The 27,763-nt window shown below is 30.3% G+C and overlaps 3 protein-coding genes across 3 annotated transcripts; 1 reads left to right on the top strand and 2 right to left on the bottom strand.

Annotated features, from left to right (window-relative positions):
* Window positions 1–620: 620 nt before the first annotated feature.
* On the bottom strand, window positions 621–10,887 carry PHT4;5 (phosphate transporter 4;5). Its single transcript, XM_020371662.3, has 15 exons — window positions 10,374–10,887; window positions 9,962–10,107; window positions 9,416–9,515; window positions 9,084–9,136; window positions 7,709–7,783; window positions 7,507–7,587; window positions 7,315–7,376; window positions 5,814–5,878; window positions 5,209–5,324; window positions 4,269–4,305; window positions 3,529–3,624; window positions 3,008–3,149; window positions 2,874–2,926; window positions 1,053–1,139; window positions 621–962 (listed from the first exon to the last, which is right to left on the bottom strand). The coding sequence occupies exons 1-15, from the start codon at window positions 10,704–10,706 to the stop codon at window positions 861–863; spliced, it is 1,548 nt and encodes a 515-aa protein (XP_020227251.1). The 5' UTR covers window positions 10,707–10,887; the 3' UTR covers window positions 621–860.
* A 2,739-nt stretch (window positions 10,888–13,626) lies between these two features.
* Window positions 13,627–17,046, top strand: LOC109809956 (protein LATERAL BRANCHING OXIDOREDUCTASE 1). Its single transcript, XM_020373388.2, has 4 exons — window positions 13,627–13,981; window positions 14,457–14,704; window positions 16,089–16,416; window positions 16,596–17,046. The coding sequence occupies exons 1-4, from the start codon at window positions 13,751–13,753 to the stop codon at window positions 16,851–16,853; spliced, it is 1,065 nt and encodes a 354-aa protein (XP_020228977.1). The 5' UTR covers window positions 13,627–13,750; the 3' UTR covers window positions 16,854–17,046.
* A 2,638-nt stretch (window positions 17,047–19,684) lies between these two features.
* Window positions 19,685–24,511, bottom strand: LOC109807586 (pyrophosphate-energized vacuolar membrane proton pump). The gene is made up of 8 exons (XM_020370130.3): window positions 24,142–24,511; window positions 22,529–23,103; window positions 22,051–22,430; window positions 21,826–21,912; window positions 21,368–21,698; window positions 20,853–21,263; window positions 20,677–20,736; window positions 19,685–20,228 (listed from the first exon to the last, which is right to left on the bottom strand). The coding sequence occupies exons 1-8, from the start codon at window positions 24,389–24,391 to the stop codon at window positions 20,025–20,027; spliced, it is 2,298 nt and encodes a 765-aa protein (XP_020225719.1). The 5' UTR covers window positions 24,392–24,511; the 3' UTR covers window positions 19,685–20,024.
* Window positions 24,512–27,763: the final 3,252 nt, after the last annotated feature.

The raw sequence follows: 27,763 nt of genomic DNA, 5'->3' as shown, positions 1-27,763 counted from the left end.
TTAATGCTTGAACTTTTATTGCTTAATAAAACCTTACTCTACCAACTACTTATAGAATTAAAAAAGATAACTTTAATTAAAAATATTTCTTGAAAAAAAAAATTAATGTGAAAGACATTTAAAATTATTTCTTATAGAAAAGATCAAATAACACGTTTGAATCTTATAGAAAAAAAAATAATTAAGTAACTCTTAATTAGGAGTGTTTGCAACATACTCGCAAATATACTCTTAATAGGATTTAAAAAAAAATAATAGTTGTTAATAAACTTAAGTTAATGATAATAAAATATATTAAAAAAAGTATTAAATATTATATCGCTAACATTTTACTGTCGTAACGACAATACATAACAAAATCACAAACAAATGAGAGCCAAAGAAATCTCGATGTGGTGGCACGTGCTCGTCATCAATGAGCAGTTGACCTCAACTACAGCAACAAAAAAAATGGCGTAAAATGAAATAATTATAATATTTAAATAAATAAATAAAACTATTGCATGAGTTGTTTGGTATGAGATTTGAATAGCTTTAAGATGTTAAGATTATTCAAACGGTCACGAATGTGGTCATTTTATGATCGAAAACTTGCAACAGAAGGATTAGAGCTCCAAAAGTTGGTAAGAAACTGATTCTTGACTTGAAAGGATTTAAACACGTCAATACATTTTTTGGTGACCAACCACCATGCTATCATCTATTAAAAATATACAATTGCTATTTGCTACAATAGGCTACAGTTAAAAAACAAGAATACATACAACAATGTACCTATACTATCATTTCTTTGTACTTAAATTATCTGATTTGTATAACAAGCGGATGTAACCCCGTGTCAAAAATCTGCTTCGCATGAATCAGTTTTGCTCAGAAAAACTTTGAGGCTTACTACTCGCGAACACCAACCATACGATGGTGCCAGTCACGTAGAAGAAGATTGATGGTGCAAATAGTGATATCTACATGGTATACAGATGAAATATAAATCAAACTCACAGAATGATATACATCAAACAATGAGAAAACAACTAACATTAACAACAACTTACACTCCATGAATGAGTTGAATCAAGAAGATAGCCAGTGAGGGCTACACCAACAATGCCAGGAATAGCCCCAACAGTATTAGTTATACCCTGAGAGAGAACATAATAAAAATGAAAGTCGGATACTATTGAAATCAAATATACATTTCACTTACAAAAATTAAGCACATTGATTAATAGCGGATCATGAACAATTTGAATACGTTTAGCTTGAATGATTTACAGTTTTTGCTTTTTAGACCACCAAGATGTTGTCAAAGTATGATGAGAACACAAACTAAACCAAACTCAAACCCCTCCGACATGCAATGCCCTGTCCTATAGACTTACCCACACCTGCAGACTCCCATGCACTTAGACTAAGAATGTATATCTAGCAAGTTCTTAACTCATAAAAGAGAGAAAGCAAAGAAGACAGAGCAATGCTCAGCGACTCCTTTTGGTGTTAGGAAACAGACTTGTGACTACAATTAATCACAAAAATTAAAAATAATTAATTTTAAAACGTTTGATGATTTAAAAAGTAATTAAAACTACCATAGTTGGATTATTATCTCATTAAAACCGAAATTAATTGAGCTTTAAAACCAGTAATTAAAAAAATAATGTTTTAAGAAATAATTTGAAATCAAATTTTAAAAAAATAATCTCATAATTAAATTAACCTTTTGAAATATCACAAAATATACAGAAATTAAAAATAATTAATGTTAAAACGTTTGATAATTTAAAAAGTAATTAAAACTACCACGGTTGGATTATTATCTCATTAAAACCGAAATTAATTGAGCTATAAAATCAGTAATTAAGAAAATAATAGTTTTAGGAAATAATTTGAAATCAAATTTTTAAAAAAATATGTAATCTCATAATCAAATTAACATATCACAAAATATACAAAGATCGCCACATATTTTAAAATTTAAAAATAAATTTTGGTACACAAACTTAGTACAGAAAGCTATTGAACTAAACCTAGATCAATAAAACATAACATATTTAGTGTAGCAAGCCATAGGACCCAAAACACTTTGCACGTGTTAGTGGTCAGCCAATCACAATAACACAATTCTTGTGGTTATCGCTGTTGTACTACTAGGTCATGCATGTACTTGGTATTTATAAGTGCTCTTGAGATCTCACTAAAATCTCATACAAGTGATCCCACTTACACTTATATAGATGATTTCATTAAGTAGCACAAATCATACACCACCCAAGTGGGAAATTGTTGAAATTTTATATTCCAATAATTAATGTGGATATTATTAAACAATTAAATTAGTTATTTATCATTAGTAATGTGGTCAAATTAAGTGAACACGTTAAACTATTAATAAGATAATATGGGATTAAATGAATAAATGTCTATTAGCCCATTAGGGGGATAATGAGAACATTTAACATACTATATAAGAAGGATAAAATTTCTAAAATCACAAAGAACTAACACGCCCATATCCCATCAGCTCAAGAGGGGCTAAGGTCCAGTTAGAGAACTCAAAAGTCGATTGAGGAAAAATCATAAAGCCACAACCAACGGCCATAAGGATTCCACAACAGTGGTTGAATAATGCTTAAATTAGGAACTGAAAATGGACAGGCATATCATATCCTTAGTATTCAAACATGTAGATCCTAAGGCTTTGATATGTTTTATTTTTTGGCTTCCACATAAATAATTAAGAATATGAAAATAAGGATTAAAATTTTCAACAGAAATAACATTAGCCAGCCACGGATTTTGTTCCTTAGGATATTTTGCCAAAACACCTCACAACCTTCTACCGAATGATATAATAATAGAAGTGCAAGCACACATACCAGAAGTATACTTGCATATTCTGGTGACATGTCTTGATGGGTGCAATAGAGTCCTGAATAAGCAGATAAATACAGTCAGGACAAAGAAAATATATATGAATCAGATAAGATATATTTACAGGATCAACTAATACCTGATAAGGCAAAGCTTGAGAGCGCTAAACCACCTGTGAGAATCCCCACAATCTCCCAAGGCGGTAACCCTAGATCCAGTGAGGAAAGAGTCATGCAGATTGCAGGGGACAAAAATGCAATTGATTGGCAGATCTTTCGAACCTATATATATTTTTTAAAGAAAATCAGGCAGCCAAGAAATTAAGAATAAAATCAAGACAGGTATGTTCAAATAATTTGTCAGTTGTCATTGAGATGTCTGCATTGGGTCTATGGCCACAACAACTATCGTCTCTACATCCAGCAAGATGTAGTTAGTAGTTTTATCTTTACCCAAACAAGTATTGTGTCTACAGCCAATTTGGATGCAAAATTTTGCATCAGAGATGGACTCATGGCTACAGAACATGAAATTCCATTTCTTTACAAAATATGATGTCAACTTTATCATAAGGAAATACATTTGATATCATAAGTAGTAATTATTAATAAAGCAGAAAATTTCAACAAAAAAAAAATGATGCTTCAATGCCTCTCATACCACAGTGGTTTCAACTCCTCTTGAAATCAAGTTGTCAGCTAATTGTGCTGCAAGACTAGTCACAAATATTGAAGCCAGTGGGGGAAGAATAGACACCTGCAATGATTAAGAATCCCCAATGGTTAGAATTTTTGTATGTATGTGAGTAGGCCAGTTTCCCCTCAAAAGAATACTTTTAAGTTTTAAGCAATATTTTGTGAATTCTATGTTAGAATATATTTATTCCAGCTTCAATAGATGGTGGGTAGGTAATAAATATCTTTTCAAAAATAGAGCTTTTCCAATGAACTGCTCATATATCAAAATGCAAGTCCAGTAAAAAAATCCTATGTTTCTTTCATCTAAATTTGAAAAGTAATGTCATATCATACCATAGTAATGTCAAGCTATTTCTTTAATAAAATCATTTGAATACATGTCCAACCAATTGCACAAAGGCTAAGATAAGCCGAATTTATGATTTATATGTGAATTTCATTTGATCTACTATGAATGAAATGAGCTTAAGACCATATAATAACACTTATTTACAACAACTACTCAAACGTGTGGCTCGCTGCACACCCATTTTAATCTACTATCAAAACAATTACTTTTGAGATTTATTTATCTAAAACAGCTTATTGCAGATCCTATATCTGTTAATGTCAAACATAAAGAATGAAAATAGCTACTTTTCCCTCTTCAATACAAGAATAGACCAGGTTAGCTAAAAGAAGAAAGAAAAATAACTGTCTTACCCATGCAGCCTCCGTCAGATTTAGATTCAGCTCCTCACTACATAGCATATAGATGGACAAATTAGATTCTCCAATGGGTCAAAACTGTAAAAAATACTAGAAATAAATTTTCTGTACAATTTTTAAACAAAAACTTTAAGAACTGACTATCATGTAAATCACAAAATTGTCTAATTCCTCACAAGAATTTTTCATAGATAACGGGGCTTAATAGTAATAGGTGGCCAAGACAAATGGCTGTCAGTGACCATCATTATGCATCATTGTTCAGGTGGTTGCAACTACAAGGAAGTTTGGATTTGATGCATAACAAGTTGAAACCATTAGCAAAGCACAATAAAATTCTTAATTCAATTTCTTTTGCCAGGGAAAATTCTGTAGAACTTTATAACTTCAAAATTTCCATAAAACGACGGGAGCACCTCAAGTGAGAGAACTAAAGGATTTATTATTTTTTATGAACATGATCCAATTGTTAAACCTTATGCATATAAATTATTTACAAAAACTTTCTTTCCAAAATTAATCAATATTAAATATATATATATAAAAAAAAGTCAAGGTGTAGGATCAGCACACAGATATGTGGCATCATCTAAAAGTATAAGCAACAGGGTTCAACAGTAAGATCAAATTTTATATTGAAATTTCATCACAATGTAAAAATCTAAAATGTAATAAAAGTAAGTTTGGTTCTAACATATTACATATGTGCATATAACTTGTGTAAATAAAAGGTGAATCCTGCTTCTTTATAGCATATTTATGATATGATAATTTAATTAAATGTGTACCTAAAATAAGTCACGAATAAGTAAATTTTTAAATGAAAAATCAAATTATTAGTGTGAAAAGTCTCAACTGACTCCCTGATAGCTTGGTTGCAGCAAAATATAACAAAAAGTAGAAACAGGTAAAGCATTAAATGCTCACATGGTACCTAAAAAATGTGGGAAGCCATGATAAACAGTTATAGTGACCCCAACTACCACAGAAATGAGCATATATCATTGCCCACACAGCACGATTTTGGAAAAAGGCCTTCCATGGTACATCCTGTATTTTAAGAACAAGACATGAAACAAAGTTCCATTGCAGATATTGTAAGTATTCACTCAATCTAAACCAGTATACATCTTACACACAGACACAGGCAAAAAGGGTTATGCTATTTCTGAAGTTAAAAAATGAGATACTTTTAAAAGGAAGAGTAAAAGTAGATACTGTTAGGGAGGGGAACATCATGACAAATGGAATGATAACTAGCATTTGGACTCTTCAGAATACTTGGAAACTGGAATTGCCTGAGAAAATTCCTCTCATGCCCTATTTATATATATATTTAAATCTGATTACAATGAAAATCCCTAACAAAAGGATATCATCTATTATAAATTTATAACTAACATCAAATAGTTATCAGTAAAAAAATAAAAATATTAGAATATCTAGGGTCATTAAACAGAACTGACAAGTCATTCATACAGCCCTTCAAATTTTGACACAAGAATGAACTCCAAAACTGCCATAATTTTTTACTCATACCTTCAGAGAGCCATTCAATTCTCCCAGAGAAGTTTTCCATGACTGTGTCATGGTATCTTGGGAAGCTGTAAGACAATCAAAGTCAAAAGTGAAAAAAAAAAACCCATTTAACCATAAGGCTCAAAATAAGTAAACAAAAGAATGAAAACATTGAACAGAACAGCAAAGACAACTTATATACAAACATGCAAGCTGCCTTCAATGCATAACACATGAAAAACAGAATAGTAAAAGATATTATCTTCATTTATACTTTATCAATTCTTAAATAAAAGTACAGATTAAGGAATGGACTACATATATGCTGTTAGGAACCACGAGACTCTGAAATTGAACACCAATTATAGAAGAGAGAACACTGAGTAAATGGGGTTATGGGATAAGGTTATACATAAGAGGATAGAAGACTGGTTGGTTATAACAAATAGTAGTTATTCGCTATACACATATATGAGTAATGTGTATTAGATTAGGTCTCAGTTAGTGGTTAGAACTTAGAAGTACTTGGAGTGTGGAATTCCAAATAAAACCTTAGGGTGTTCTTTGATTCTTTCTTTCTCTCTCTCTCTCATGAACTAACATGTTCAGGAAATCTTTAGAGACATGTCAGAGTACCAAATTAGCATTAATTGATTAAACACCGTTAGTTCATGAGATTGTAAGCAATAGAGAATTTTCTAAACTCCCATGTAGTTCTCAACTTTGAAAAACATTCACTTTAGTCCTTAATTCCGATGAATAATAATGTAGATAAGGTCTAAAGTGAATGACTTTGTTCAACAAAGTCATAGATTACATGAGGGCTTAGAAAAATCAGGGACTAAGGTAACCTACACTTAAAGTTCAAAACTAATTTGGGGGTTACTCAACATTATTTATTGAAAGATGCATAACCACATAAACATACACAAGGAATAACTTGCAATTATGTAGGTGACTCACATCCAATACCAGAGCTAACATTGAAGAACTATTAAATGATTATCATTGAATTTGACTCCTCTAAAGTCAGCTCTTGCTCTGGAAGGAAAAGTAAGAAAGTTGACTTCTCCTTATGGTTGAGACTTGAGATGCCTCACTTTACTCTCTTAAGTGAATTGCTCAATCTAGAGGAGCCAAATTCAGAATGATTAGCAATGACAGATGCAACAGAAAACCAGGCTAAAAGCCGATGCAATGACTATCACTTTGCAGCAGTGTTGATGGAGATGAAAGCAAAAATGACAACTCTACTGAGACCAAACCAGGTTAAGCAGGCAGGTAAGAATGAGCTCAAAAGCATTTTTTTCAAAAGATAAAAAAAAAAAACACGTTTCCAACGGATTGGAAGATAAAGTTGACTTTAACTTGACAAATATCAATTCCAGAAGCTCGTCAAGCCTAATAGATTGTAAAACTTTTTCGACTAGAAAGGCATCATTTATCATCTTTCATTTAATAACAAAATACTTTTTAGCACAAGTTACAAAAGCACAAAAATTAAAATAGATCAAGATCTCACATGAAAGAGATTCTGCATTTGATTCTGTTTCACCTCCTTCAAGAACTTGAAACCCCAAAAACCTTCGAAATTCATAGCAATAACACACGTCATAATTTTAACCAAACAACCATATTTACAGCTCAAAACGGAGGAAGTTGACTATTTTAAACTATTAGGCAAATGGAAAATAGATTAGTCATTTCTACTTACCAAGCAATCCCCAAAAGACCAAATATATAGAATACTGATTCCCAACCAAGATTTTGGATAAGGGGAGGAGCCAAAAGAAGCCTGACAGATATTACAGTGTTAAATTGAAGGTAGACAACAAAAAGTAAAAAAATAAATAAATTACAATCCTGCGTCACTCTTGTTCTTATTCATATCTGACTACGTGCTAGAAAATACATACCCCATAACACTTCCAACGCTCAAACCACCAAACACAAATGCAACTGCCCGTGAGCGCTCTTCCAATGGTATTGACCTGCACATGGTAATGAACCTTACCAATCAAAATTGGTGAAAAGCTAAAAAATATTATAACTGCCTGAAATATAGTATTTTCCAAAATAGTAGGATGATGCAGGAACCAACTATTTTACTAAGAGGTTGAACTTTACCAAAATATGAATTTTCCCCATGCACAATCACAATTAGCATAAAGACTTATTTTTCATAATTAATATCCCTGTAAGGAGAAAACATTTTTCTCACCTAGGAACTAACCCTACACTCCTCAAGCAGGATGTTTTATCAATTTAAGGAGGGAGCTGGGTTTGGTGAGTGAAATGATTAAAAAAACTTTTTGTCCAGCTCCAAACAGGCTTTGGATTCTTATCTTCCAACAAAATATTATTCACAATTCCAGCAAAATTTCTTTATGGGAAGAAACTAAAGATGATAAATTATTATGGTTAAAAGGAAAATAATATAAAAATTCACATGCTGACTAGAAGAGTAAGCAGAAAACAATGTGATCAAAAAACTGTTATGGCACCGTTATAAAGGAGAAAGCAGAAGCAATTCGCCATTTTTTTTTAATGTTTTATGGCAGTGTCTGCCAAACCCTTCATAGCACCCACCATGGTGCCATCATGGCATATTGTTATTGTTTTAAAAAGCCCATTTAAGGATTTTTTCTTAGACAGCCCCCAAATATAACTTACACTTTTCTCTCTCACTCTCTTGATTCTTGTTATTGTTCACAAAGAAACCTAGGGTTTCCCTTCTTCTTTCTCTGCCTAACCTTCATACTTGTGGCCAATCAACGATGACCCCTCTTAAACGGCCTGAACTCCCTTTTTTGCATTTGTTATTCCTTCCATTTCTTTCTTCTTTTTTTATATGTTCTCTATCTGTTCTATACATTCTTCAGATGTTCCTTGCCTTTTATCTCTGTTAATTGCTTTGTCACTTTTCACTGTGTAGCTCTAACTGTTATAGTTCATCATCTCTCCAATGTTCAATGCCTAGTTCCCTGTTTTTATAATTTCAAAATGGTGATCAATGTTCTTTTGAGATTTTAGTCTATGATTCTGCTGTTTTTTGTATTCATGGTGTTTCTAATTTATTTTTGCTATTTTTTAGTTTTTGTACACATGTATATTTTTTTTTTGTCTGCCATGGTGTCCACCATAGGCCGCCATAAGTTTATGACAGATTTTCCGCTCCATTGACCACTATCTGTCATGGATATCCTTGGCAGGAGATAAGTAAAAATCAAGTCATAAGAAAATACAAATCAACAAAAAATCAATTTGAACCCTATTTAGATGTTTACATGCCTGGCAATGAGATCAGTAGCAGCAGATGGTGAAACACCTTCGCCTATCCCAACCTATATATGCAATGGAAGGGAAGAGGTTAGTGCTGTTGAAAATGAATAACAAATGTAAACCATAGTGCATGTTAAATAGCAATACATGTACAAAAAATAAACACTAAACAGACACAATAACTGTAGTAAGTCTAGTAGATAGAAAATCCCATGGGATGATAAGAACAACAAAACATTAACATTTTGTGAGACCAAACAAGGAATCATGCATGTAATTACACATTAAATCTGCAAAGAAAGTATGCATTTGGGGACAGGGGGGTGAAGGAAATTACTGACCAAAACCCTTGACAATAGTAAGCCAGGCATATATCCAACAAGAAAAGGAACAAGTGCTGTAGCCACCGACCATATCAATACTCCAACCTCAAGAACAGCTCTGAAACAGAAAGATCACAATGTAACATCATGAGCCCAGAAACTAAACTGAAATATTACTGCCAAGTGCCAACTCTGAATGAGATAATTGTCCAATTACAATCCCTTTCTTTTGGACTTGAACATGAGTTACTCAGTTGACTCACATTTAATAAAAGGAAAAGGAAGTTATAGATGGACACATTTGCCAATAATAGATAAAAGAATGTTTACATTTTGGACATCACTTTTACAATTATTATTACAAAAAAGTCAACAAGTTTTATTTATATGAAATGGAAAACAGTATATCAGCTCTGAGAAACTGCGTATACCAAGTATATGAACAAAAAAAATATATACATACTACACTAGGTAATGTTTGTAAGTATGCCCCATCCCTCCTTAAAAGTCTAGTGACACAAACACAAAAGCACATAAAAACTTTTGTTGCAAGTGGTAACTAACCCGCCACCAAATATTTTGGCTAGCCAACCCCCTGGCAATTGACTCAACGCATAGCCCCAGAAGAAGGAGGACTGAACCAATCCTGCCGTTGATGAGTTCCACCCAAATTGATGAGACATTGGGATTATGGCAATACTCAAGTTCACCTGCACCCCATTAAATCAAATCAAACCTCAAGCATAATTAATAATGCAACTCATTAATTTTACTCTAAAAGATGCTTTCTTATCATCAAAGCCGTTACTGTGGACGGGCCCCTCCAGCAACCAATTTCCGCACTTTTGATCATTAAAATTAAAAGGCAAGCGTTTTCATTTGAATGAAACTTTTTTCTTGCTTGAATACAATTGTGGTCAAGAAGCAATTTTAGCTTGTGGGTTGCAACAAAGAAACGCAAGAAGCAAGCAAGAACCTTATCCATGTTACAAATAATGAAGGCGAGTGAAGTGGTGCCGATGATCTTGTATCTTTGGGGAAGATTCTTCCAAGGCGGCCAGTTCCCAGACAAGTTCTCATGTTGCTTCTCCACTTCAAGGTCCGTGAGAGCCTTGGCCTTGGCCTTGGCCTTGGACACAGCGTGGGTTTCTTTGACATTTTGTTGAGAAGCGTTAGAAGCTACTCTGAGCCTGAGGGTGAGGTTGGAAGGTGAGAGGTGGAAGTGAAAAGGTTGAAACGAGGTCGTTCTGATAAAAGGGGTGCGTGAGAAGAAGCAGGAATTGTCTGGTCTCAGTGTGTGCCTAGCCATGCTGAGTTTAATGTTCGAGTTGCAGGAAGAGAGAGGAAAAAAGGAACCAAAAAATAATGTTTGGGTGCGTTAGGGAGTGCCATTACCATAACATAACATAACAACATAACATGAGGCGTATGATGCTATACGAGGTGGCCACGGAAGTGTCATTGCTTGTGGCTCTAATCGAATTGAAGATTTGGAAAATTGGAATGCACAACGCATAACATAATCTATGGTTTTTTTTTTTTTCGGTTTAAGAGCGTAATATGTGTCATTTTTTTGGCCAGGATATGTTAACGTGTTATACAGGCTGAACCGGACCATATATATTCAAGCCAACACAAATTGGGCCAAACATGCCGTGAGGTTTTGTTGGGCCAACCGTTTGTTTGGCCCATCATGATATTCACATCCTTTTTCTTTTATCATCTCACTTCCACTTAAAATATAAAATTTTGAAAGCTTAGTTACAACAGTGCAATTAAACCAAATATCTAACTCACACATTAACTAAATGGAAAATAGGGATTAACTGTTAAGTTATATTACTTCTGATCCTTATTATAAAAAACATATATACTACACTACAACTTGTTTCTTATTAACATGATCCAAGGAAATATTTTTTATTATAATAATTGAGAATCATCACTTCAAATTATACAATTATAAGACATACCAAAAAAAATTTGATTTTTGAGTCATAATTTTGTATCAAATTGTCTACATAAAATTAATTTTGACCATAATTTTTTTTTTTTGCAATAGATAATATAAAATGAGGTTTTAATGTGCCACATTAAATTTTATAAATTAAAATTATTAATTTAATGATATAATGAATTAAAGAATAATAGATATTTAACTTTTTTTTACAGGAAAATATATTTAACTTGATAACTAATTAAGTCGGACTTTATCATGATGTTATCTCAATCTTATATTTTTATTATTGTTCTTAATTTTTTCGTAGCCCACCTAATATTTGGATCGAAATTGGTATTTACGTGTGGGTTTGAGTTGTGTATCAAACTCATTATCCAAAGATTCCAAACACATCAAAATAGTTTTATTTGAGTTATAATTATGTTTTTTTTTTTCTATCAAATTTAAATTGACTAACCTAGCTAGTTAATAATAGGTGAGGTTAAGTCTACAAGTGCAAAAAATTAAAAATCATTTTAAAACATTATATATTTTACTTATCATGTTCAAATGACATTTTAATTCGATTTTTGAATAGTTTTATTTTATATGTATTTGGATTTATTTTTGAATAATTATATTATACATGATTTTTTTTTTCTCAAGTCAATTTTTTTTTTTAAATATGACAATATGTATTTTGATATTTATTCATGTCTCGTATATGTCCATTTTTTTAATAGAGGTTATCTATTGTAATTATAGTAAATGAGTAGAATTTAAATGATATTTATGTAATTTTTGTTAATTTTTATATCATTCAATAATTTTTAAATGAATAAAATATTTTAAAGTTTATTATTAAATCGAAGGTTTCTTTCCCCTAAATTATATATACAAAATTTTATATTAATTCAAGATAATTTGATATTTCATTTCTATAAAATAAAATTAACAAATATATAAATTTCAAAATATATAAAATATAAACATTTTTATTATCTTTAAATTGTTATTCAATTTAACAAAATTTCATATAAACATACAAAATAATATGAAGTTATAATTTAACTATTAAATTAATAAAATTCACATTTAAATGATATTGGTGTAATTTTTATTAATTATTACACTATTCAGAATATAAAATTTTGTATATATAAAAAACCTTTAATCTAACAGAAAAGTAAATATTTAACTAAAATTATTAAATAGTATAATAATTGATAAAAGTTATATCCATATCATTTAAATTCTTCTCTAACTAAACAATTTAAAATAAGTTGATTTGTTTAAACTTTTTTCTCATCTATTCTTTTTGAATAAATAATTTTTTTCTTTTTTTGGAAAAAAAGTAATTCTTACATATTTCTTAAATATTATTTTTTAAAAACACTTATTTAAAGACACTTTTATTTAAAGTTTTAAGTTTTATTATTACGGTAGCAAATCCAACAACATAACTAATATTTACTAGATCATGACATAACAAAATAATAAATAAAAAAATTATACTGGACCAGTTTTAAGCTTTTACATGATCTATGAAGAAAAAACAATGAAAGTCTATATACTAATATTTTCGAGTTTCAAGAAGAAATCAGTATTTTAATCTATGTATTATACAGGCATATAATAAGTATATAACATAAAAATTAAATTAGATAAAAGGAATAAAAATTTATAGAAATCGAATCTTCGCACGCGTTCCAATGTCTGTTTTTCCAACTTTCGATGTCTGCACATTCTGCTACCTTCACGTGACCGTTAATTTAGCAAAATGAAGATAGTTTAAGATTTGAAAATGATGGAACTCGAACTAAACCGTCTAGGATAATGTGTTCTGAATTTACTACTAAACTAAAAGTATTTTTGTATAATATTATTACAATTAATGTTAAAAATAAATGTTGGTTAATCAAAATTAAATTAAACTTTAACATATTATTTAACACATTAACAATTAATAAATATAGTATATTGTTATAAGTCATTATTATAATTTATATAATATATTAATTCATATAATTTAACCAATCTATAAATTAACTGTTTTATTATTATATTAATTAAATATTTTTAAAATTTATTTAAATATAATATTAATTTTATTAAAATTTATAAATATAAAATATATATAATATAAATACTTTAAAAAAATTAATAAAAACTGATCATCCAATTCAATTAATAACTCTTTAACTTGTAATCCGCTTGCTATGTAACGTAATCAGTTTAATTTTCAAAACATTGGATTACACACTTCATTTTTTTTTAATTAGTATCGTGTAGTGCCCTCTTACATAAGCAAAAACCGAAAGCATGTTCGAAAGATAAACGAGGAAGAATAAAAAATTCAACTTAACACTACAAAATTATTGGTTCGTTCGTCAGCAATCCAAGGACAGAAAGTAATGGCCGGCAATCTACTCGTTTCGGAGGAGAAATCAGTGCCCAAAAGCGTCAAAGAAATGTCCAAGGATGGTGATGAACCACCATCACACTATATAGTTAATGGAAATAGCTTTGGATCTGAAACTTCTTCTGCACAGATTCCAATACCCATCATTGATGTAAGTCTCCTTTCATCAGAAGAAGAACTGGAGAAGCTGAGATCTGCTCTAAGTACAACTGGATGCTTCCAGGTGTGGATTTATATAACATTTTTTTTTTTTACGATTTAACATAAGCTTAGTTGACTGCTATTTATATGGCTCGAAACACCGTAGGTCATATGTTGCATAAATGGACTTTCAAGTGTGAATAAGTAAACATGGTAAGCATATGTTGCATATTAATAACTAAAAAGTGTTTTATACGATGCACTGAGGATATATAGAAGGGCCACTTCCACTTGATCTCAGATTAATTTTGCATTTATATTCCTAGTGGATAGTAAATATCAAACTTTGACTGCTTTTTGATTTACTCTTCTTTGAACTAAAGATCCTTTTATGTAGATAAGTATACAAATCCATCTTCGAAATGCTGCTGATTCTTGAATCTTAATAATGTGATTTGAGAATCTGATAAGTTGGAGATGAAAAGGTGATGTAAGTGCTAGGGCCTAGGGATATTAATGCTTTTAACTGCCTTGGTTTGACATGCTATTATGAACAGGCAATTGGTCATGGAATGTCAGGTTCATATCTTGACAAAATACGTCAACTTTCAAAACAATTTTTTGAACTCCCGGAGGAGGAAAAGCAGAAGTATGCCCGAGCTGTTAATGAATCTGAAGGGTATGGGAATGACAGAGTTGTTTCAGACAAACAGGTCCTTGACTGGTCCTATCGCCTAACACTTCGACTTTTTCCAGAAACAAAACGAAGGCTTTCTCTTTGGCCAAAAATTCCTACTGATTTTAGGTAATGCACCGCCCCTTTCTAATGGTGAACTTAAATGTGTGTTAACTCTTTGCCCCTGCTTCCCTTGTAACTTTCAAGGTCCAGAAACATAGAAGAAAAACATTGGACATGCTCCTTTACTAGCATAATCATCTTTTCTAAATTTTGAAATCATTGCAGCATGGTACTACTGACAATGCGTATTCAAGTCCAATTTCCAATTTCCAATTTCATGAGTTGCTTGTGAAACGAATCTGCAAATATATGCTTACCATGTTTACCTATTCACATGTACTTCAACCAGTCCTGGCATGTTCTAAAAATAGTGATTCGTATTAAATTATGTTGAATATGAAACGCATAGTTCAATTTGTCTCACATGTATGTATGATCATATCCAATATTTATCCAATACTTATAACCTTGGTTATTTCACTAATATGTATGGAGTATGAAAGCCATTTAAAATCTTATATGATCTCTAAATCAGACTTATAAACATGTTTAATATAGAAATGATGTTTTTTGGATAAACTAAAAATGGAAGTTGTCCTGTGTGTGAATGATTTTAAGAAAGAAACAAGAATGATAATATTATTTATATTCCTAAATAATAGGAATAAATTTATGATAAAATGATTTGTAATTTTTTTTTAGTAATGTATAAGAATTATGCTTTTAATTTCGATTTTCAAAATTTTAAGTATATATTTATTATTATTTTTATTTGTTTTAATTATAAGGAAGTATAACTTCTGCCCACCGAATTAGTTGACACGACTTCATGGATCAAAATTACAAGTATATATTTATTATATTTTATGAATATTAATATGTATATATATATATATAAAGGATCAAATTATATCGGTATAATTTTTAACAATTATTACACTAATTAATAATTTTATATTATATTTGAATTTTGTCATCCTAACAATTGAACCATAACTTTATAATGTATTTATATTAAATTTTGTTAAAATTTATAAATAATTTGAAGGTAATTAAATTATTTATATTTTAGTATATTTTAAAATTATATATTACATCAGTTATGACCCACAAAAATGAGATATCAAATTATGTTGAATTAATATAAAATTTTGTATATATAATCTAAGAGGAAGAAATTTTTTACCAATAATAAATTTTAAAAAATCTAATATAAAATCATTGAACAATATAATAATTAATAAAACTTATATGGATGTCATTTAATATCCCCTCTCTATATATAGCCATATATCTTACACTTATTGTAATTATATGTTTTAAAATGATCGTATCACTGGATCATTGAATCTTATGTGCATCATGGTGCTAAACTTATCTGTTAGATGAAAGATTTCTTGAGAATATTATAGAGTAATTTATTGAGCTTAATTTTCTTAATATTATGCAGCCAGACATTGGAGGAGTTTTCTACGAAAGTGAAATCAATGATGGAATATCTCTTGAGATGCATGGCAAGGTCACTGAATTTGGAAGAGGGTAGCTTCGTGGACCAGTTTGGGGAACAACCATTGATGCTAGCGAGGTTCAACTTCTATCCACGTTGTTCTAGACCTGACTTGGTTCTTGGCGTCAAACCCCATACAGATAGATCAGGAATCACTGTCCTATTGCAAGACAAAGAAGTGGAAGGTCTTCAAGTTTTGATAGATGATAGTTGGGTCAATGTCCCCACAATACCTGATGCACTCGTTGTCAATCTTGGTGATCAAATGCAGGTAAACTGGGTTTTATCTCAATAAAATAATCTACTAGTTGATGCTTAATCAAAATTCATCAAGCATAAAAATACTTTAGTTTGTACTTATTTTCTTGTTGCTGCATCATTAACCGGTGTATTGAGGTGGAATTAGTTTTCAGTTTGGAGAATGCTTAATGTACTTTGGCATTGTTGCAGATAATGAGTAATGGAATATTCAAGAGCATAATGCACAGGGTTGTGACAAACACAGAAAAGTTGAGGATGTCTGTGGCAATGTTTAATGAGCCAGAGCCTGTGAAGGAGATTGGACCCGTAGAAGGTTTAATCGATGAGTCACGGCCAAGGTTATACAGAAACGTTAAAAACTATGGTGATATCAACTACAAGTGTTATCAAGAGGGAAAGATTGCACTTGAGACGGTCCAAATTACAAATAATTCGGATCAGAAGTGAGTCTGTTTCATACTTGCATCCCGAGTGATAAGATACATCTTGAATAAGTGACTAAGTGTATGTTTGGATTATAGTTAGAAATATCTTGAATAAGTGACTAAGTGTATGTTTGTATTATAGTTAGAAAGTTGAGTTAAATTTAACTTTTTGAACCAATTTTTAAATAAAAACATCCTTTCAGTGTTTGCTTTAACTGAAGTTTGTTTATAATTTACTCTAAATGGAAAGGAAAAAAAAATTTGTCAAATATGTAAGTATCACGTTCGAGATCAGTTGATTGAAGTTACAAATTTTAATCGTGTATCCAAATATACCCTAATGAGTTGGAAAACACATCAATGTTTATGTTATTTAAGTCAAATAATGTAAGACAAATATGTATGGTACAGTTGCTGTGACACCATAACTTGTAAAATGGTACATTGCCTGGCTTCTAAGTTATTCTACTTATTTATTAAATCCGCTTTGTATCAATTCTTAAAAATGGCAACAGAAAAAGCAATATCTTACGTTTGGTAGCTTAAGAAGGTTAACCTAGTTAGTATTCATTAAGGTGTGCTTGGTAATTTAGTTTTCTCAAAACTAGTCATATTCTTACTGCACTTCAATATGGTTCCCTAATGGAGTTATGTCCTCAGCTGATTCAATTAAGAGCTAAACAAACTCTCTTCAAAACACCAACATCCAGCTCCTCACAATAATTCCAAAGACTTTTTTCTTCTCTTCCAAAGACTCCACAGATTCATAACAAACATACTAGATTGATCATCTTTGAGTGAACAACATAAATTTAAAATCATATCTTTAGGATTCAACATTAAGCAGCAAAGGTTCAATCCTTTGCCATAATCTACTAAGTTGCCAAACAGAAATGCTCCTAGGACATCTAATAAAACTGTACCAACAGTTTTCTGTAGCATCTTCACAAAAGACAGACGCAGCAGGGCAAGAAATGATTAAATACATCTTTAGAACCATGATAAAAATACATTTTCATGGTCAATGTGTAGAATCATGTGTAAAATCCATATGGATCAGGAATTACATAACATGCTTGGCATCCTCACTCATGTCAAAGATAGAAGATCACAAGATGGAAACATGAACAAGTTGGAGAGTTACTCAAAGAAATTCAATAATAATTTGGAAAGTAATACCCATTGTCCTAATTAGAGTAACTAGAAATATTTAAATCATTCTCCTAATTATAATAACTAGGAAAGCTAACGATTACAAGAAATTACAATTGGACATTTTTGCTTGTGTTTTGTTTTTTTTTTTTTTTGACAATCTTCACTTAGTTGTTAGGACATGGTTATTTCAATTTTCTACTTGACAAGGTATGCATACAAAATTTCTATACACCAACTTGAGGGAGTAATGGAATTTTTTTTTATTGTATTTTAATTGTCTTTATTCCTCCTTAAATGTTTTTTCTGTTCTATCTTAATTAAGATCGCTAACAAGAATATAATAACAGCTCCTCGTGGGACTTATCAAGGTTTATGTGTCTAAAGTTAAAACACAAAAGAGATGCATTTGAAGAATAATGAGCTGATGCATATAATGATTAACGTTAAATCAGATCTATAAATTTGGTAAAGAATCAAGTAGCACATGAAAGGGGTAAACATATTGGGACACAATTTTATTTTCTAAGTGAATAAAAGAAAGTTGAACTAGGTTATTGTTATCAAGGAACAACTAGCTAACATTTTGTAAGTCCTTGAAGTTTGAATGATTCAAAATGCTCAAAGAGAAGTTTGGCTATGTATCTTTAATCAATTTGAATTAGGGAAGGTATATTATGAGTATTTGTGGATCGTAATTATAATTGAGGAGGATTACAATTACACCAATATAACGTTTACTAAATATTACACTATTCAATAACTTTATATTAAATGTAAATTTTGTAAATCCAACTGTTAGATTGAAAGTTATTTACTCTTAGATCATATAACAAAATTTTATATTAATTCAAGATAATTTGATACTTTATTCTTATAAAACAAAATTGACGTAATATATTCATTTTAAAATATACTAAAATATGAATACTTTGATTACTTTCAAGTTATTCAATTTTAATAAAATTTGATATACACATATAAAATGATATGAACCTTCAATCTAAAGGTTGAATTTATAAAATTCATAATTAATATAAAATTATTAAACGATGTAATACTTAGTAAAAGTTCCACCAATATAATTATAAGCCTCCTCATTATAATTTAATTTATATATTTAAAAAGTTATTATATTTTAAATTTTAACAATGTAAAAATATTTATGTTAGGAGTTACACAATGTTGCTACTAAAATATTAATTATTTAAAATACATATATTTATACTTTGAATAGTTATTAATCAACTTTTATTAATAATAAACATAAATCATATTATATATAAACTAATAAAAGAACAATTAGCATCTTCATGAAATTTTAAATATAAAAACAAAGTAAAAGTAAACAATTAACAATTTAACATAACATTTGAACAGTTCTGAAAAAAGTAAAAGACAGAAAAGTTCGAAAAAATAAAGAATAAAAACTAGATAAAAAAAACTATAAGCATAAAAAAAGTAATTTAAAAATAGTTTAAGCGAGTAAAAAAGAATTGTGTACGCAATCCCCTTTTACTATTAGGAAAGATTATTATGCAATACAAAAATATCAAATTCACTTGAGGTATAAAAGAATTTCTCCTAAAACGCTTTTCAAAAAAAAAATTATAGTAATTTTCAAAATTATTTATTTATCCATTTTTTCAGTTTTAAATGAATTAGTTCAATTGCAAAGACTCTAAATAAAAACAGACAATATAAAAAGAATAATAAAGAAATATTAAGAAAATTGACCATCTAAAAGGAATATAAAAGACATCGCGGAAGAGATGGTAAACATCATCGTCATCATCATCAACCTCCACTTTACAATGAAAATTTTCGCTGCAGACTCAGCCTAATTTAAGTGTCTTAAAACTACAGATGAGAGAGAAATATACTCGGTTTTAAGATGAGGGGGGGAGAAAGATTTTAAAAACAATGGAATTGACATGACCGATGAGTTAATGACTAAGAAGAGGCATGGTAAAAGGACGTTTTTTCCTTGTGCCATTGAAGGAAATCGATGGACGATGCTCTTTTCTTCTCTATTGAATCTTTAGATCTTGAAGAGTAAGCCTCCGTGAGTAGCAAAGAAGGGTGCAAACACGAGAGACTCAACGGCCATCAGCTTGATAAGGATGTTAAGAGACGGTCCTGATGTATCCTTCAAAGGGTCTCCAATGGTGTCACCAATAACAGCTGCCTTGTGGCAATCTGACCCTTTTGGACCAAGGCTTCTTGCATGCTCAGATGCACCAGCCTATTACATTCACACCAAATATATATTAATTACAGATTCATTACACATAACTACCAAGTTCCAATGCATAGGTTCATCATTTTAAATTCACGTAAAATTAATAAAGCTCAAATATGTTTTTAAGCCCTTGATTCAGAGCGTCAAATTGAATGTAGTACTGGTGAAGTTTAATGTAATTTTTTACTTAAAAATAAAAAATAAAAATAAAAATAAAAAATAAAAAATAGACAGTTATAAGTGGATTTCGTGCAAATTGAATAACTATCAGTTACATTCAATATAATTTTTTACTAAACAAAACTCTAATAAGTGGATTTCATGTAACATATTCAGTAATAGATTAGTTCTGTTTGACAACGATATATGATCAGCAGGATTAAAGTAAGATTTTTAAAATTACAAGATTAAAAAATCAATTTTTAATTTGAAGGACTAAAATCAAAGTTACCTCTATGTATTTCTTGGCATTATCCCAAGCACCACCGGTGTTGGATGCGGAGATAGCAATCTGTAATCATGGCATAAAAAAATGTCTTAGAAGCAGAGAATAAAAGGGGGAATGACAAAGAGGGACAAGTTGTTGAGGGTAAATTACTAAATAAATAAGGGTGTGTGAATCATAACCTGAACACCAGACACCAAAGATCCAGCGAGGACACCAGAAAGTGTTTCAACACCAAAAAGGATTCCAACGACAAGGGGTGTGAGCATGACAAGAGCACCAGGTGGAATCATTTCTTTAATTGAAGCATCAGTGGAGATCTTAACACATGTGGCGTAGTCAGGCTTGGCAGTTCCCTCCATCAATCCTGGAATGGTGTTGAATTGCCTGCGGACTTCCTCAACCATCTTCAGAGCAGCACTTCCCACACTCTTCATGGTCATGGCAGAAAACCAGTAAGGAAGCATTGCACCCACAATTAAACCAATGAAAACCTTTGGAGTCAACACATCAACAGTTGTAATAGCAGCTCGGCTCACAAAGGCACCAAAGAGGGCAAGAGATACAAGGGCAGCAGAACCAATAGCGAAGCCCTAAAACAGAATAAAAAAAAATGATATCAGGCACCTAGCAGGAAGATTGACGTTTCCATGAACTTCAGCAAGTTAGAAGAGTAAACAAAGCAGAAAATTTGCACCTTTCCAATAGCAGCAGTTGTGTTTCCGGCAGCATCAAGGGCATCAGTTCTCTCTCTAATTCTGTGACTCATCCCGGCCATCTCAGCAATACCTCCAGCATTGTCACTGATTGGACCATATGCATCAATAGCCAATCCAGTGGCTATGGTACTCAACATCCCAAGGGCGGCAACGGCAATACCATACATGGCAGCAAAGGTGAAACTAACAAAAATACTAATTGCAATGGCAAAAATTGGAATAATAACAGACTTGTATCCTAAGGCAAGGCCAAATATAACATTAGTTGCAGCACCAGTCCTGCAGGAGTCTGCAACATCTTGCACGGGACTGCAAAAAATGACAGAAAAGGTCAAGCTAAAAATCTGCTGATATAGATGTACAAAGGTAAAAAAAAAAAATAATAATAAATAAATAAAATAAAAAAAAGAGCAGAACATGACCAAAATTGCTTTACCTATAGGCATTGCTAGTGTAGTACTCGGTTACAAATCCGATAATAAGACCTGCCCATAGACCAACAGCAACACACAAGAATAGTTGCCTGCAACATGAAATACATCCCATGAGTTCTCAGATATTAAAACCTACCATGTTATTATTCTAAAAAAAAAGACATGAACCCATCATTTAATAATTGTTTTGCCATAAAATGGCTCCTAACAGAAGTTGTGAAATTTACCAATTCTGGACATCTTTCTGCACTCCAAAATTGAAGATTGTGAAGGAAGTTGGGAGTGCAATCCAACTAACAATGGCAATCCCAACAGTCATCAGGGCAGTGGAAATAATGAGCTGTTTTTTCAATGCAGGCTCAATCTCCTTTACAGCCTTGATCTCAAAAAAGTCAGTTGCAAATAAGGTGGTGAGCAAACAAACTAGGATACCCACAGAACTGATGATGAGAGGGTATAACATAGCAGTAAACTCGTGATTCACCCCAAAGGAAGAGATGGAAGCAACAACAAGAGCAGCACAGGATGACTCAGCATATGAACCAAAAAGGTCAGATCCCATACCAGCTATATCCCCAACATTATCACCAACATTATCAGCAATCACCTGGGTACACGACGATTTATTCAGACAAATACAAAATGAATAACTAAAGTATGTTTAAAACCAAATTATGGAACTAGTTTCAGGGTTCGTATTCTTACAGCTGGATTTCTTGGGTCATCTTCAGGAATGTTTCTTTCAACCTTGCCAACAAGATCGGCACCAACATCAGCAGCCTTAGTATAGATACCTCCTCCAACTCTTCCAAACAAAGCCATAGAAGACCCACCGAGACCATAACCAGTGATGGCCTCAAAAAGACCACCCCAGTCATCACCATAGTAAATCTTGAACAAGTTGATGGCAATGTAAAGAACCAAAAGACCATTAGCAGCAAGGAGAAAACCCATAACTGCACCAGATCTGAATGCCGTAATGAAAGCCTTCCCAACACCCTTTCTTGCCTCCAGGGTGGTTCTTGCATTGGCGTAAGTTGCAATTTTCATTCCAAGGAATCCAGAAACAAGCGATGTGACGCCACCAAGCAGAAACGATACGGTGCTGAAAACAGCAGTGGCCAGAGCTGGCTTACACAGTTTAGTTTGATCATAGGTGCAAGGCTGGTAGCTTGTGCTGAATCCTTCCACAGAGCCAAGGAATAGGAATATCAAAACGGCAAAAGCCACCATGAAGATTCCCACATACTTGTACTCAGTAAATAGAAAAGAGGTTGCTCCTGTTCATATTCAAACACTAATTAATAAGTGAAGCATTCTTCAACATCCATCAATAAACACTAATTTAAAGTAAGAACCAGCAGTGGATAACATTTCCAAAAAAATTAAAAGGTCAGGTAAAATGCACACACCAATACCAATTCTGTTAATTTATAAATAGTTACAAATACAAACTTTGCAGAGCTAAGAAATCACTAGGTCTTTGGAAATAAAATGATAAATAGTAACATGGTCCAAACTTAAGAGGCAATTTAGAGTTTATTATAGATAAAAATATTGCCAATATATTGACAGTGAAACGCACTCCTCTAGAAATATCAAAGCCACCAAAAGATAAATAAACAGCACATACACTACACGAAAAACGAAAGATCAAAGCCGATTACATATCGATTGAGAAAAAATCACACTACTTCACGTCACTAATATATCATCAAACAATACATAGCGAGCCTCCTGAATAATTTTCGGTTCTCACGAGCAAAGAAATTTTGTCAAGTTAAAAAAGGCATAAAGAAACAAGAGAAAACAAAACGGGCTCCAAACTAATTAGGACTGCAAAAATTACTAATTTACCACAGAACTTGGGCGTGTGGGTCCAAATTCCACAACAAACATCACTTTTAATTTAATAATTAAAAAACAACACGAGGTTCAAATCATGTTCTCGACCCTAAGCCAGTTCAAAAACGTTTCAGATTTCAGAAATGAACCCAGGAAATATAAAACACAACCAGCACATAAAATCGCAGTGAAAGCTCTAGAAGTCGGAGCACGGAGAGTTCACAAATATCCCAACTCTTAAAAAAAGAAATTTTCAAAATCAAAAACTACCGCAACGAAAACCCAAACAAGGCACGTAGGGAACCACAGCAAGATCTACCCACAAAATAGAAACCCGCGCCGACACAACAATTTCCGATTTTTAAGATATTTTAGGGAAAAGGAGAGTAAAATAGAAAGGACTGGGCTCGAGGGTAGATCTCAGAAGGCCAAAAAAGAAGAGTGGGAGAGGAAAAAAAATTAAAAAAAAGGACCTTCGGAAATAGCGTTCTGGATTTCGGCGCATTTGACGACGACGTTGTGGTCGTTGATGCCTTCCTCCTCTTCGATGAGGTAATCGTTGTAGCCATTTTTGCCGGCGGCGTTGGGGGAGGAGTCTCTGGCGGCGGAGAGCTTGACCTTGGAAACGAGCAACCACTGGAAGAGGGCGAAGGCGATTCCGATGACGGCGCAGACAGGAATGAGAATCTCGGTTCCGAGATCTGGGAGAATGGCTGCTCCCATGGCTGAGGTGTGTGCGAGAGAAAGTGCGGAGTGAGGAAGATGAGAATGGGGGGAGGAATGAGTGAGCGAATGGAAAGGGTTGGGGTGAAGGGGTTTTATATGTGACAGAGAGAGAAGATAGGGGTGGGAATGATGACTGGAGAGACAGAAGAAGGTGTGTGGCTCAGAATATCAATTTTTTACCAATATCTGTAATTTGTCATTTCCTAAATGCCAGATCTCTTTTTTAGGTTACTCACCTCACTTTTTACCTTCTCATTAAATATCTTTTTTATTTTTTATTTTTTTATTTTTTTTATTTTAGACTTATAGTGAGATTCTTAAAAGTTTAAAAAATATTATACTTATACTCTTCTATTTTTTATATTGTATTCAATACCCAACCATTATTTGGAACAACAATAAAATTTCTCAAAAGTTAAAAAAGATATTACAGTTGAACCCCTGTGTTCTTTTTTGAACAATGCTACATCCTCCGAAAAATTGAGTTTGGATCATCCTCCAAATATTAAATTATTAATATTTTTTGATAAATTTATTATAAAATAATTATTTAATTTAATATTTTATAATTTAAATTAATATTTTAATCTTCAGAATGATTTCCAGAACTTGCATTCGGAGGTTCTATTATTTTTCTTCTTCTTTTTTATATTGCAATCAAATACCCTTCAGATATTTGGATCTATGGCAAAAATCATTTAACAAATGAGTAGTTGAAAATAATTAGATAAAAATAGTGACTAAAAATAATAATTTTAAATTTTAGAGGAATAAAAAATAAAAATAAAAAAGTTACAAATATTAAAATCAAAACTTACTTATTTTACAGGGATTAAAAATATATATTTATGTCATTTCTTAAATATAGTAAATAAATTTATAAAAATCAATGAGTGAAGGCAAGAATTCAAAGCTCAATAATTATACTATTTTTTAATCCAACACTTAATAAAAAAATGTGTTTTGTTTAAAAATATTTTTAAAAAAATTATAAAATCATAACACTTTATATTTGTATGTATTTTGTTTTAAATAATAAAACTATATAAATAATAAGAGTTACAAAATATAAATCAAGTGAAATAATGCCTACTTAAAAAAGAGAAAAATAATTTTAAATAAAATTAAAAATCAAAGGTGATTATAAATAAGAGAATAATTATTATTGATATAATAAATAATTATTTTTTTAGTAAATTTCAATCACATAAAAGATAATCTAAAAAAATAAAACCAGACGTAACATTTTTTCAACTTTTAAAAGATTTTACTATAGGTTCAAATGATAGGATATTAAATACAATCTAAAAATAAATAAATAAAAAAAAATAATTATAACATTTTTTAACTTTTAAGAAGTTTCACTATAAGTTTAAATAAAAAAATAATATCAAATATAAAGTGTGAGTATAATTTACTCTATATTTTATATCTCCATATTTTAACAACTATATTAGGTAACTATTTTCATCGCATAATAAATGTATTAATTTCTAACTTCTTTCTGTTAAAATTTTCATAATTTTCTTAAACACTAATCCCCTAAACTCTTAATCTCTAATAATTGAAAGTCACCTACTCTCCCTATTTGTCAACGTAATACTCAAAATTATTTCCAAATCTAAAATTAATTTTCCATGTACGAGAATATGAATAATACTCTTCTTTTTCAAATCTTTGTAGATTGACAGCTAATTCTTGGAACTAAATTAAAAAATATATGAAAAAGGCAATTGCATTATTATTATTTTTATTATTATTATTATAAGTTTATCAATCTAATTATAAATTTGAAAAAAAAAGTCCAAATGTGTGTTAAACCTAAATAATATTACAAATTTAAGTTTAAATAAAAAATACAAGTATAATTAAATAGTGAAATTGGTAATTACATTCAACGATTTTTATAGTATATATAAAAATGAATAACTTTTACAATAACTATATTTCTCCAAAAGATTTCTATATACAAATTTATAACATAAAACTAAAATTATATTATTTATATAATCATATATTATAATATTATACTAATATTAAACAATTCTAACTATATAATAAGATATTAATTATATCAATTTTAAATTATTGCAGATTTATAATAAATAAAAAAAGTTAAATAGTAAACACAATTAGAAGAAAAATAATAATTATTTAATGTTAAACATTTTTTAAAAGAATATATTAATATATAAATATTATTTATCTATCTATTAAAATATATAAAAGATACAACTTCTTGAAACAACTATGAAACTTTCAATCACAAAATTTCTTTTTTAAACGAACATGATCTATACAATATTTCAAAACTGATAATAAAAAAATAATCTTGACACATGAAATATAGCCTCTATAAAATAAAATTTAAAATACATAACAATACATAAATATAAAAAAATTATAACAACGTCATAAAATTATTTATAAAACTATTTATTATTATAATTTTAAAGAAAATCTACAAATAAACTCACGTAAAAATACATTGATTATTATTTAAAAATATTAATTTATATATACTCCAAAAAATTAATAACATAATATTAATCAATATTATATAAAGTATATTAATTAGTACATAAAAGCATATTAGTTATAATAAAAAAAATATTAATTGTTACATTAAAATTAACATTCATTAATACATTAAAAGTATGGGTTTCTAGTATAGATTTTCATTAATTATTTGACATTAAATTTATGGATTTTTTTTAATATGAATTTTCGTATTATAAAATCCAATTTATGGATAAGAGATATAGAAATTCTTTTTTAGTGGGGAGATCTTTCTAAGGAAAGGTTTATGGTTTTAAATTCAAGGTGAGTTATGTTTGAAACAATTTAAATGACTCTTGAGAGGATTTTTTTTATTATTTTTAAATTAATTGTCACAATTCTATCTATCTTTAAAAGGATAAAAAGGTAAGTTATTTTCACAAGATTAAAAAAGGGATGTCATTTACAAGTAAATTATGATTTGGTTAGAAAAAAATTATAAATAGCTCATTTGTATTTATCTTGTTCTATAAGAGTTTATGAGAGTATTTTGACAAATTTATAAAATATTTTATGAGTGATGTATAAGAAAGTTTTGAACTTATTTTAATAAGTTATCCAATATAATTTATTACTTAACTTATACGATAATTTATTGATAAAAATGTAAATTTGAATTCTATCACTAATATAAATAATTTTTATTTATTTTTTCAATTTTTTTTGTTATTTTCTTTAAAGATTTTCGTTTCTCATTTAAAATTTTTTTGTTTATATTTATTTTTTTCCTACATTTTTTTTTCTTTTCCCTCAAAAATTCACATTCCCCGATAATAACCTCATTATTTTTTTTATCTCTCTAAATTAACA

This window comes from Cajanus cajan, chromosome 5 (genome assembly GCF_000230855.2).
Source record: "Cajanus cajan strain Asha chromosome 5, NIPB_CcT2T_4, whole genome shotgun sequence".
NCBI lineage: Eukaryota > Viridiplantae > Streptophyta > Magnoliopsida > Fabales > Fabaceae > Cajanus > Cajanus cajan.
This window is presented reverse-complemented; position numbering and strand designations above follow the sequence as displayed.